Raw genomic sequence first — 14,027 nt, forward strand, 5'->3', positions numbered from 1 at the left:
ATAAAAAATAGTAATATAGGTACATGTGCATTTAGGAATTAATGTTGCATTTTTATAATTAATTAATCCTGGGTTTTTATAAAAGGATAAAATAAAATAAAAAAAAATATATTTAGGAATTAAATAAACCATAGTTGCTTTTAAAAGAGGGAAAAATCGCAAAAAATATGTCTATGTGTTTCTTGCCATTGTGTTTAATTTTTTTAATTAGAGCATTAATTATCATGGGTGTTAAATAATATGTGTTTAATTTTACTTTATTTTTATTTATTTTTAAAAGGAAAATAGGAAATGAGTCATAAATCAGACTTGGACCGAAATCCAGGCCCAAACCAAATTAACCCCTTCACACCCCAACCCAGACACCCTTTTGCCCGGTCCAAATCTCATAAGACATCCGAGCGACGTCGTTTCAGCAGGCGATCAATCGCGGCCATTGATCCTGCATGATCCAACGGCTCAAAGGCCATCTCCTTTACCCACTCCCTGGCCCGACCCGTTGCCCGATTCAAACCAGCACCCAGTTACAACCAAACGACATCGTTCCCCTCATACGAATTGATCCAGGCCTTTGATCTCCGTTGATCTAACGGCCATGGTCCATCCACCTCACCCGTATATAAGTCATAAACCATACCCCACGCCCCCTAGGCCATACCCCCCCATTTCCCCTTCGTCTCTGATGTTCAGAGACCAGATCAAACCCCGTCTGTAACCACCGTCAACCACCCACCGGAAATCGCCTCACGGCGGTTCAGATGGTTCAAATGACCCCATCTTAACACCCTCGACTCTTCTTAACCTCCCCGTTCCAAATCCATAACCCATATCCCTCGAATCAGGCCCCAACGTCTCGAATCTTCGATCGAAGGTTGGCCTGAAAACCCAACCGTCTCTGATGGCTTCCAAATCAACACCATAGCTTCTCCTGACTACCCTCGTCATAGATCCGGTAATGGCTTAGGTCAAATCCTCCTAGAACTGCTCGAATCTTCATTCGAAGATTCGAGTCAAACAGGAACTGCCCAGATCCTTTTCAAATTCGTACTAAATGACCCCTAAGCCTCCCTCACCCCTAAGTCATCCTTAGTTCCCTTCAAATCTGCCCAGAATTGGTCAAACCCTAAATCTGAGAAAAAATGAAACCCTAAAATGCCAAATCGTGGAATTTGTCCAATTAAACGAGGGATTGAGGTCTAAGAGACTTTAATCGAGGTATTCTCAATTGAGAATACTTCGAATAAAGTCTATTCAACCTCAAAAGGTCCGAATCCAAGTTAAGCATGTGTCCGTATGAATTCTGAAGGTTGGAGGTATTTTTCCTTTTTCTTTTCCTGTGTTTATGGTTTTGTTTATCCATATATTTGTGTAGTTTAGTTTTGATTAATTGTCCACATTTTTCAAATCATCTTTTCAGTCCCAGTATCCCTCTTATTTGTTTGAATTTGTTTATGTTCTTTGTTGTGAATAGTCATATGATGTGTAATCAATTCGGATAAGTTCTTGTCAATGCCGATTGAAATTGCCTGATTATTTATAGACTGATTGTTGACAATTATTGTAGATAATCAGTTGATTAGTGCTCGTCAATCAAATCATTCTTGTTTGAAAATCAATAAGTTCGTCAAAAGGATGTTGTGTATGTTGATCTCTAGGAAATTAGTTTCAGGGCATTGTCAATGTGCTGACAATGTTCCTGCATTGATGTGGATTTTGATTCAAGTTTCCATTTCAGCTTCAGTGATTATTTCGAGTTCTGTGTGATGTAATGTGATGTTTGGTTTGAATTCAGTTTTACAAGTGTTGATTAGATATAATTGGGTTAGAAGGTTGCATTTTCAGTTAAGATTCAGTCCAAAATTTGTTGTTGTTGGTAAAAGCTGCAGTTTAAGGGTATTGCAGGGGGCAATCTGGGAATGAGACAGATGAGGATAATACTTTGGTTTAGTGCTTTGTTAAATAGGGTATTAATTAATGCAATAATGGGGGACAAAGGGAATTGGGAGTGCTGAAAATAAGGGAAAAGGTATCCTTAGTGGCTGATTGATTAGAAAAGCAGTTTTAGTGTTATTTGAGTGGAAATTTTCTGATTTTAAAAGAAAGGGGCTAGGCAACATTTAAGGGAGGGGGCAGACTTGTATAAGAAGGGGGTTAGGGACTGATTTCAAAAAAAAAAAAGAACCAGATAGAGAGGAGAATAACAAAAGAGGAGGAACAGATCTGAAAAAACAGATAGAGAGAAAGAGAGCTGAAAAATCAGTAGAGAAAACAAGAAAAGATAGACAGAGAAAAGAAACAGAAAAAAAAATAGAGCACACACACACACACAGAATCTGAAACAGATAGAGAAGAAAGAAAGAAAATCAGAAACATAGTTTTCCTTGAATCTGTCCGGGTTTGTTTGTTGATATTTTTTGGTTTAAGTCTGAAATTTCCTAAGATTCCTGCTACTGTGCGTCTGGGTTTCACGGGTCTTGTTGTTTTGCTCAAATCTGCTGAGTCATTGGCATTTTCTGTGGGTTTTTGTTGTTGCTGCTACTGCTGAACTTTACCTCTTTTACCCTCGTTTCCAGGTACATATCTGTAAACTCATGTCATGAAAAGCTTCAACATTGCAAGTAAATGAAGTTTGGAATTACAATTATGTCTTCTACTCATTTAAATTTATTAGTTTAAGTTTCACTTTTGTTTTAGTTGGTTAATATAGTATTATACTTGACATGATAAACTATTAGCAAATTGACCTTTTGAAGTAGTAAATTCTACGATAATCTTATTTATTTTGAAGTTTAGTGATGACATTTATTGTTTGAATTGTCGAGAATAGGGAACATGGCAGAAAGTTGGCCATTAATTAAATTTTGTGACATTGTTGGCTAAGTATAGGATAGTATGGAAATATCAAGAAACTACATTACTAGCATATCTCATCCAATATTCGATTTTGTTTAAAGCTAGATGATGAAAGTTGTATTTTGTTCGTACATTGCGTGGTAACGGTTATGTGCATAACCATGGTGAGAGGTGAATTGATATAATTCGTTACGTTTACGATGTTGGAATATTATGAATGGTTCAGATTGTATACCTACGTTACATGTAATGTCATTTTATTAAATCAATTTGTAAATTAGTTTTTTTTCCTTAACAACAAATGGACCATTTATTTTAGGAATGCGATCAATTCATTTTCTTAAAAATAGTATATAAAATAATGCAACAATTTTTTTTATAAAGTGTAGATTTAGTATTTGTGAATAGCTTGTATAAGCCGAGATAAAGAAAATTGGTTTAGTTTATCTATCCCAAATTCAATCATTGTAGGCAAATTAACCAAATAATTTGACCTTTGGACTAAAAACTAGTTGTGTAAAAGGTTGGATTTGTAAATACTAAAATGCAACATTGAAGTCATAGATATACAAAAATAGAGTTCGCTCTAAATATAACAATGAAAATTCTTCGAAAACTATTAGTTTGTTTATCAAATTAATTCTTTTCCTAGTTTTGCACGTAATTCGCTTTTTGGGTATACGAATATTGTATTCACAATAAAAATGGTAGTTTTAGTTACACGTTGTTTGTTTTTCATATCATTAATTCTTTAAATTTAAATAGTTTTGAGGTATATAATTCATACGCGTAAAATATAACTTGCGGTCAACACCTAATAAATTTTGAATTCTTTTCAAGAAATTTGGAGGCGTCCAAATCAGTGATTTCTCATGACTTTCATATTTAAGAATAGGGGGATATAATAAACACTTGAAGAAATTTTATACTACCATCAAGAATATTTTTGTGAAACTAGGGATACGTTCGCGTGACCTAATTACATTTTCTAAAAGCAATTCGGATTATGCGTTCGCGCAACTTCGAGCAAACTTTTAATAAAAAGGGGTTCTTCGGAGAATCTTAAATTAATTTCATATAACCCGAGATGTGCAGTTCACTATTTGATCATACAAGAGTGACGAATGTTCTTAATTTTATTTTAAGCATAATTTCGAACATAAGTTTTTTTATAAAAATAAAAAATAAAAAAAATATATATTATCAATCTTATTGTGTACACGTATGCGTGACACGATTCTTTACATTTAGAAAAAATATAATACGAATATACATACGCGTGATTCGTTTCAAGAAAAGTCTATAAGTATAAACAATCTAAACAAAAGCGGTAATAAAATCAGGCAACAGGAAAAAATGTATCTAGAGATAATTAAGCCAAGTATAAAAACTGTTAAGCGACCGTGCTAGAACCACGAGATTCGGGAATGCCTAACACCTTCTCCCGTATTAACAGAATTCCTTACTCAGATTTCTGGTAAGCAGAATGACAAACAGAGTCATATTCTCCTCGATTCGGGATTAAAACTAGTGACTTGGGACGCCATAAAATTCCCAGGTGGCGACTCTGAAATAAATAAGCAAATCCCGTTCCGACTGTCCTTCAATTGGAGAAAACTCCTTCACCCCTCGCGGTGGTGGAAAAAGGAGGTGTGACAATAAGTACCATATTAATGAAAATATAGAGAAGAAGAGACAGTACAAAAAAGCTATATAAAAGCAAAATAAAAACAAGACAATAAGGTGATCAACAATGAAAGAAAACAATGGTTAGTCATAAAAACCTGCTACCAATATAAAGCGAGACTACGTGTCAATACTACTGTTATGAACACTCTATACTACCTACTCTACTACCCTAATGCATGACCTCCATATCTTCCTATCAAGGGTCATGTCCTCGGTCAGCTGAAGCTGCACCATATCTTGCCTAATCACCTCTCCCCACCTCTTCTTTGGCCTACCTCTACCTCTCTGTAAGCCCTCCAAATATCAACCTCTCACACCTCATCACCGGTGCGTTTGTGCTCCTCCTCCTCACATGACCAAACCACCTAAGCCGCGCTTCCCCCATCTTGTCCTCAATAGGGGCCAGACTCACCTTGTCGCTAATAACCTCATTTTTGATCTTATCTAACCTGGTGTGCCCGCACATCCATCTCAACCTCATCTCTGGTACCTTCATCTTCTGGACATGAACGATCTTGGTTGGCCAACACTCAGCCCCATACAACATCGTTGGTCTAGCCACCACTCTATAGAACTTACCCTTAAGTTTCGGCGGAACCTTCTTGTCGTACAAAATACCGGAAACGAGTCTCAATTTCATCTATCACGCCCCAATACGATGTGTGACATCTCCATCATTCTTCCCACCCCCCTGAATAATAGACCCAAGTTACTTAAAACTTCATCTCTTAGAGATGACCTGCGAGTCCAGCCTCACCTCCCCTTCCTCTCCTTGAGTCTCGCCACTGAACTTACATTCCAAATATTCTGTCTTAGTCCTGCTTAACTTGAAACCTTTAGATTCTAGGGTCTGCCTCCATACCTCTAATTGCGCGTTCACACCGTCTCGCGTCTCATCGATCAGTACAATATCATCTACAATTAGCATGCACCACGACACCTCCCTTGGATGTGGCGCGTCTGTACGTCCATCACCATAGCAATGTATTAGGAGAAAAAGAAAAAAAATTTGAACCAAAATGGAATAACACAAAGTGGCCTTTAGTTGAAAATTTCTTTTTTTTGTTTCATGTGGATTTCCCAATAACGTATTCAGAAAAAGACCACTTATCCTTCGGACGCCGTAATATAGACTATAGAGTATGTGGTATTATTAAACCATAATCTTTTTTATGCTAAACACTTATTCGCATCTAATACTTACCTCAAATTATATTAACTTATGGTTAAGTAATTTCATGAGGTAAGAACATATATGTAAGTTAACTATAATTAAATGATAAAAGTTTATGCACAAACATATATCATGCATCTTTTGATGTAAAATCAAGCATACATAACTATAAAATACAACCTCTAATGAGCAGAAATTCTAGCTAGACTACATAATATCCTATCCTTTAGTGTGAGAATCGTCCTTTTTCTATGATCCTAAAAATTCTACAGATTTTTTAAACAATTAAGAAAGCAAATTCACTAAACTATCCAAAATGCAAACCTCAATGTGATGTTTTTCAATATATTAACTTTTTGACCACTTTAATGTTTTCTACTTCTATCATCAATATATTATACAAGTCAAATTAACGTACTGCACCTGTACCCAGTTAAAACACGTAATATTGTTCAAATTGTTAGCACCAAGACTCAAATAATCCGAATTTAATTCGTTTGACCAAAGCTTAAATTCGAACAGGAATTAGTTCATGATTAAACACAACCTAAATGATATAAACATATTACCAAACTGTCTAAAACTAAAAGAGCAAGCCCTTTAGTATTAGCTGATTGAATAATTACTAGTTCTAATCTTTGGGCTGCAAATTTTTTGGCTACCGCTTCACCATTGCATAACAATGACAGTAACTTGCAGGCACAATTTAAGAAACCCTATAACAGAGTACAGAAAATTTCTTTCACAACACAGCATGACTATACTTTTCTGTTCCATTCTCGGCTTGTTTAGCACAGTGGCATCCAAAAGGACAACTCTGGTGCCAACTTTAACTATGTCCATCTTCAAAAGGAGTTGCCTCAAGTTCATTACTCAAGCCTAAATGTAACCTAAGTACAGCTCTTTTCTCAACAACCGCATTACTCTTTGACAACAGAGTACCCAAATGAATTTGGTTCATTGTTCCTATTTACTTGCAGGAGCAGGCAAAATCCTAGTTTGCAGGTCAAAGAAAAAGTCATAGTTCCATATCAGCTCATGGAAATTGCAGCACAGAAACTCAATGCTCATCCTGCATTCACTGTGTTGAACCAAAAAATCTTCAGTTCAAGGAACAAGTGATTCAGAAAACCTTGTTACCTACAGTCAAAAGGACAAATATTTAGCATGGGAGCAACCAAACTACTCCAGAGACACACGGTCAGAATATGACGGTGAGGGAGAGACTAGAGAGAATGTGTCCTACCAGCAGAAGCACCTTCACAAATGTTTAGCCCTCCAGTCCACGGTAAGATTCTCATCACTGTCACCATCACTTGATGATTCATCATCACTGGACTCCTTATCTACAACCTTATTTTCTTTGCTGCCTAACGAAGAATTAGCAGCCTTAAGTTCCATCTTCTTCCTCCTCAACATCTCCAGTCTTTCCCGATAGCCCCTGAAGTCATGCAAGATAAAAGTTTATTAACTTTGGACCATGTAAACAAAATATAGCAAAATTTTCAAAAAGGAGAAAATCATTTCGTCATTTGAGAAACTGACCTCTGTTCAACAGCTACTTCCTCTTCAATCATTTCTGCAGCATCAACCTGCAATATAAATGGCAAAGTGGGTCGATAAATGGGTTAATAAGATAAAAAATTCACAGATGGCTCAACAACTATTTTGTAATAAAAGATGACCTCTTCTTCTTCTAAACGGTTGTCAACCTCTTTTAAGTCTTCTTGGATTAACTTCTCAAATTCTTTGTACTCATCCCTGCAATGAAGTCATTAGAGTCAAGGTCAACTTTGTCTGGAGGAGGAAACATATTGGGTTGGGGGGGGGGGGTAAGTGTGCTTCTTTATTGTTCCACAAGGACTGAGACTAGATTAGTTATGCCACTGAAAGAACACAGTAGTCATATAAAAAGTAAGATGATTTATCTACTCCAAAATGTGAATGAGCTGATGAAAAAACAGAGAGAATAAATTTACTTTCTGATGCAACAGCTATATTTTGATTACATCCAAATCAATAAAATCAAAGACTTCATATGCCAATTAGCTTCAGCTATTGCACGACACAACCATGACCACTACACATTTCCAGACTGTCCACAGAATAAAGCGCACCGGGAAGCAGTTCAACTGCACCACTGAACCATGACTGTTACAGCAACTAATTAGAAGTAATCGTGATGAAGCTGGAGGTAGTGGTGCTGTAGCCTGCAATTCAGGAGAACATGAATACTATTTCGAAAGTTGGAGGAATAAATGGAAGAAACATGAGCCTTATAGCTCTTATGACTCTGAAAGAGAGCAGCATCCGACAATATCCTGCATCTATATTGCCAGCATAACGTGGTGCTTCTCCTCTGGATATCCTATTCATCTAGGGTAGCAATTTACTTTCTGGTTCAGGCTACTCATTTGGATATTCTATTCATATAGAGTAGCAATTGGCTTTCTGTTCAGGTTAAAGAGACAGCAGGACAAGACATGAAAGATCCCATCTGAGGTCGAAGGTATTAAAAAAAAGGAAAACAGTTGAAGACACAACAATCAAAGAGTAAGAAACTAGGCTGCTTAGCAAGCGATATCAAGTTATCAAATCTTACTTGACATCTGGTTTGACTGGTGTAATACCACGAGCACGTAAGTCAGCATCTTTGTTATCAAAGAAACCTGCAGGGAGAGCTCCTTTGACCTGCTTAGCATCTGAACCAGAACTCAGTTTTGACATTGGCCCATTTTCACCAGATCGCTGATTTTCTGTGCTTCTAGTGTCAGCATTCTTGGAAGAAGATAAGCCCTGCATGCTAGACCTTGACAACGACGTTTCCTCCACTTCAGTTTGATCTGAAACTGGAGCATGTCTGTTTGATACGTGGTCTCCCAACCTAGCCGAATCTTTCTCTGAAACACAAATATATAGATAAGGCATCCATGAAAATGAGAGCAAGATAAACTTTTATATTGCAATACCATGTCTTCATTACTGTAGAATAATATTTTTAGGGTAGGGGATACCAAGTCCTCATTACAAAGTATATATCAAATCAGAAATATCATTGTATATCTAAGTCTTCCATACAAAGTACAGAGAGGCAGAATCAGGCACGCCAAAAGCAGCAAAATTACTGATTTCTCTACCTATCGTTCCACCTTTTCTCTCCTTCTCTCATTGCAAATACGTTCTTCCTTTAAAGCAGATATTAAACAAAATATACACAAAATGGACCCAACAAAGACTCACCATACAGCCAATGTGCATGGATTTTATGATTAACACTTGCAAAATCTTAGAATGTCTTGTTTTTTTTCAATATCATGGAATGCATTGAAGACAGTGTCATGCTTCAATCACTGTTTAAATTTTCTATACGGAAACCTTCTAAGAAAAGGTAAATTCCCACAGAAGCACCTTACCAATTTTTGGCCTCTTTGTCTCTTGATTATCAAAAAAATTGGGAGGAAGCATAGATGATGCACGAGGCTTGGACAATCCAACAGAAGCTTCAGGTTCTTTACGGCTTACGCCCTCAGGAAGTTCAGACTTGGGTTTAGGCAACTCCTTTGGAGGCTCGCTTCTTACAGTGTTTGGGCTTTTCACTGCAGCAGCATTAGCTTTGAGATTATTTATGGCCTGTACAAAACATCAGAATCTGTCTAAGCAGGGAAGAGTACAGCACAGACCTCACATGTGATATCTAAAGGAGAAAACAAGAGATGAATAGCAAGAACTAAGGAAGTCCTTAGAAAGCACACCAAAGGTTACATAACACGTGCATGAAGCTTAGATGACCAGCAGAAAACTCGTACAAATTAGTTGAACCCAGCCCTTATGAGTTCTTCCCTTTTAGCTAAAAATTCAAATATTTCTACTTCGTACCTATGTGAGGCTAGTCTGATAGGATTTTTGTCTTAGACTGCTAGTGGTTAATGTTGTGTCTTACTACTCTTCCGTTTTTCATAGTGCTTGGTCTTTTTACTGGCTATCGCTTTTGCGTTTCATCTATTTTCTGGTTTTTACGATGTTGTTATTATTCATTTGGTCTCTGTTGGCGATACTAATATTGTCTCTTTTCGTCTTCTTGAGTCGAGGGTCTTTTAGAAACAACCTCTCTACACCCTCGGGGTGGGAGTAAGGTCTACATACACACTACCCTCCCCGGACCCCACTTGTGAGATTTTATTAGGTCGTTGTTGTTGTCAACTATAGTAAGCCCCCTGACCCAAAAAAAAAACCCAAAAAGGCATTATAATTCCTCCCCAATCAACCTTCCTGCATTAGATTCACAACACATTGTTCCAATCAATTCCTATTCCTTTTGCTTCCTGTACCGGCATGCCACTTGAAATGCCTTTTTCATTTTCAATGAACCCAGAGCAACTTCTACAATCACAAAGCAAAAGTAAATTTAGACCATCCCAAAACTATGAGTTCTTGATGAAAACGTAAACTAGCCATATGGCCAATTGAGAATTATGAAGGACAATGATCCCTTTATTAGAAAAAGAAGCAAACTGATGACTTCAAAGCTGACAAGTCTGGCATGGCCTTGTGGAACCTACTTTACCTGATGCTTATACTCGAACAAAAAACATACCTCAAGCTAAAAACAAAAGGCGAAAGGATATGCTCATGTTAATATACAAATGGCTTAATGTGTTCATCTTAGCATGATCGAAAGCACCTTTTTCTTAAAGAAGTGCGAATGACCACATCGTGACTATTTTACTGAGCTTGGACTAGCATGCACCAAATTCCAGTATGCAAAAAGTTAAGACCAAATTCCAGTATGCAAAAAGTTAAGATCCTACCTCATGATGTTTACGAGAAGCTTGATGTCCAGGCCACTGTGATTCAGATTTCAGAACAATGTCACACACTCTACATACAGGCTGATCGTGCTCATTGTACCTGTGCTATACATTAGACATGATTTGAGAGTGAGAATCAGAAAAAGCTAGTGCCTACAACTCTACAGTAGACAATGCACCTTTAACTAGGACTGTAAATACAAAACTGTGTTAAGTATAGATCGCAATCATGTCCAATCATGTAAAAGATCAAATACAACAAATAGTATATTTATATCACATCCGAATGCAGATAAAACTTCCCATCTTGAAAAATAAAAGTAGTTTACATCAAAACCAAGAACACACGCAGATGCTGATTTGGTAATTAAACAAGGATGACAACAACTGGAGTTATAGATGAAAGCATTAGGCTAAATTTTAGAAGCCAAGATCTTGCTATAACTATCAATAGCATTGAGTTTCCAGATGCTCAATCTATCTTTGGATGGCAAAAACATTTCAGAAAGCTTGTTGTCATACATGAATTTTTTAAAGGGCATATAGCAGGGACTTTAGTCATTTTTCGATAACAGAGAACTACCCAAGGGCTATTGGCGCACGGTTCGAAACTTGGTAAGTAATGGACTCGCACCTCTATCCTTCTCCACTTAAATATACTTAAATACAGGTTCTTATCAAGAATCCAACATGTGATGTGTGCCTAACCCACATATCACGCCTTGCTCCCTTACAACTAGACCCCTATCAGGGACTTAATAAGAAAATGGACATTCTCTTTTGGAATGAAAATAAGAAAATGGACCTTGGACCTAACTCAACCCAATAGGGCGTTGTCAATGGCTCATTTAAGGCGCGCTTAATCCCTGAAGCTTAGAAAATATCAGGGAGGGCATTTCGCCTCGCTTAAGCTGTGCTTCAGTCTAGGCAAGGTACTAAGGTGTGCGCATTCATTGCCCATGAGTTCTATCTTGGACCGAGCGGTGCTAAACACCAAATATAATCGGCAAATAAGTGTAATAGATGTTAAGGAAAATGTTATGAATGAAATTTCTTACTTTTCTCTAAAATTTTATATATATATAGGGGTTAGTGTTGTCAAAGGCGAAAAACTCTGAAAAGCGCTTCAGGTCTATTGGGCTTTGAGCACAATTTAAGTATGCGCTTTAGTTAAAAAAAAAAAAAGGGTGCAATAAATAAAGTGTGCATATATATATTATTTTTTTTATTTTTTTTCATTCTCAACAAAAAAAATACTCCCTTCGTTTCAATTTATGTGAACATATTTCTTTTTTAGTCCGTGCCAAAAAGAATGACCCCTTTCCTTATTTGGAAACAATTTACCTTTACACAAAGATTTATAGCCACACGTAATATATGTGCCTCATTTTAGACCACAACATCAAAAGTCTTCTCTCTTTTCTTAAACTCCATGCCCAGTCAAATGAGTTCACACAAATAGAAATGGAGGGAGTATATATATGTATGCACACTTTATTTATTGCACCTTTTTTTTTAACTAAAGCGCATACTTAAATTGTGCTCAAAGCCCAATAGACCTGAAGCGCTTTTCAAAGTTTTTCGCCTTTGACAACACTAATCCCAAAAGCTAGTTCATCAGTTGAAGATTGTCCAAGACAATATAAGGAGACCGAATACCCACCCCACAACCGATTGGGACAAACTCAATAGGACTTTAGTCATTTACTAGCCATAACTTAACACCATGAAATGAAAATAACGAAAAAATACTTTATTGACTCCCTTGTATATAATAATACCTTACAAGAGGGGAATCAATTCGCTTTTGCTTCTGTTCCTTCAGCTTTGCCCGGTATAATGCTCTCTTGTCCATTGCAATATTCTGTGTTAATACAGCACCAAAATCCAGTCAGAATAAAACCCAAAAAACAAATTAATTCAATAACAAAGCACCCGTTTTTTCTAACTTTCATCTGAGAAAAATATACTGTAAATAACTGGCCAGCAAGTTGCAAAGTTTTCACCAAAAAGACAAACAAAAAAAGAACTCCAATTCAGTAAACGAAACACCAAAAAAAAGAATATATATAAAAAAAAAAAAAAAGCTTCAGCTAATTCTCATTTGGAAAATAACAATTGTCTAAATGGCCTGAAAAAATTCAGCAAACCCTTTCTACTTGTAAATACAGTAAGATTTAGTCCAGCTACTCAGAAACCAAAAAGGTAAAAAGAATTAAAATAAACACCTTTTGCTAATTTTCATCTAAGTAAAACAAAAAAGTGCATAAATGCAACAAATTTTCAGCAAAATCCCTGCTCAATTGGGAAACAAAACTAATTATTAAACCTTTTAGCCAACAAAAAGTATGTCCACTTCAACTTCATTGAGCTGAAATTCAGTGCTCAGATTAAAAAAAAATACTTACTTGCAAATACCAGAATCTACGTTAGGGTTAATAGATTATCGCGCTTTTATCTTGTGGGATTCAATTCTCTGCTTCGTAAATTCGAATTGGGTTTTCCTGTTTCTATTTTGGTTCGAGTGAAAGGAGGGGGTGGGGTTAAAATTTGGTTTTGGGGTTCGGTCCCCAACTTATGGAGTGACTTTACATTTAGACCCTCTTGAGTTTTAATTTACCAATTTGACTCTAAATAATAATCACAAGAGGAATTAAGGGAATTTTGTGTGCTTCATATATTTTATACTCCAGTATGAATTTTCAGCTTAGTAACTTTTTTATATTTATGTTATGTTAGTCTAACTTCACTTAATTTCTCATCCAAAAAGAATAAAAAAAACTTTTCAAGTAGTGTAGGAGCATTTTCGACCAAAATAAATGTAAGTATATATTTGTTGAAAATATTATAGCATTCATTTTTCTTTGAAAATTATTTAACTATTCTTCTTCACTTTTATTAATATTCAGCTGAATAATCAAATATACATTTGTACTTGTACTAACTTTAAATTATGTTTTAAATTTTTTATAATAAAATATTAGTATCATATAAACGACACAATGAACCAATAGAATAATATTTTTGAAAAAAGTAAAATTATTAAGTACAGTCAAACTAATTCCTCAAAAACGTATTTTTGTGAAACAACTTAAATAAACATATTTTGAAGAAATTTTTTATGAGGTATCAAAAAAATATTTATACAAACAAATCAACTGAGGGACGAAGAATTTTTGCTCAAAAAAAATATTTAACGTGAATTCATATTAGCAGCTTATTTGGATGGTTGTTACATATAGTTTTATAATATATCGTATCATACTGTATTGTATTGTACCGTATCGTTTGATGAATACAATGTTTGGATAGATTGTGTCGTTTTCCATCGTTTCATGATATCACGCACCAGCAATATGAAGAATAAATTTGCAATATTATAAAAATATTATGATACGGGGTAAGATTACTATATCAAAAATAGGGCAAATAATAAAATAAAATTATTTAATAACAATAAAAGGTGAGATTGAGAAAAAAAATAAGGTAACGACGTGACCACA

The 14,027-nt window shown here is 35.8% G+C and overlaps 1 protein-coding gene across 1 annotated transcript; it reads right to left on the bottom strand.

Annotated features, from left to right (window-relative positions):
* Positions 1–6,189: 6,189 nt before the first annotated feature.
* LOC104211218 (protein ABA AND ROS SENSITIVE 1) lies at positions 6,190–13,029 on the bottom strand. The gene is made up of 9 exons (XM_009760236.2): positions 12,933–13,029; positions 12,306–12,388; positions 10,525–10,624; positions 9,130–9,346; positions 8,319–8,616; positions 7,402–7,477; positions 7,262–7,308; positions 6,963–7,157; positions 6,190–6,856 (listed from the first exon to the last, which is right to left on the bottom strand). Exons 2-8 carry the CDS (start codon positions 12,377–12,379, stop codon positions 6,977–6,979), a joined length of 993 nt encoding a protein of 330 aa, XP_009758538.1. The 5' UTR covers positions 12,380–12,388; positions 12,933–13,029; the 3' UTR covers positions 6,190–6,856; positions 6,963–6,976.
* Positions 13,030–14,027: the final 998 nt, after the last annotated feature.

This window comes from Nicotiana sylvestris, chromosome 5 (genome assembly GCF_000393655.2).
Source record: "Nicotiana sylvestris chromosome 5, ASM39365v2, whole genome shotgun sequence".
Lineage (NCBI taxonomy): Eukaryota > Viridiplantae > Streptophyta > Magnoliopsida > Solanales > Solanaceae > Nicotiana > Nicotiana sylvestris.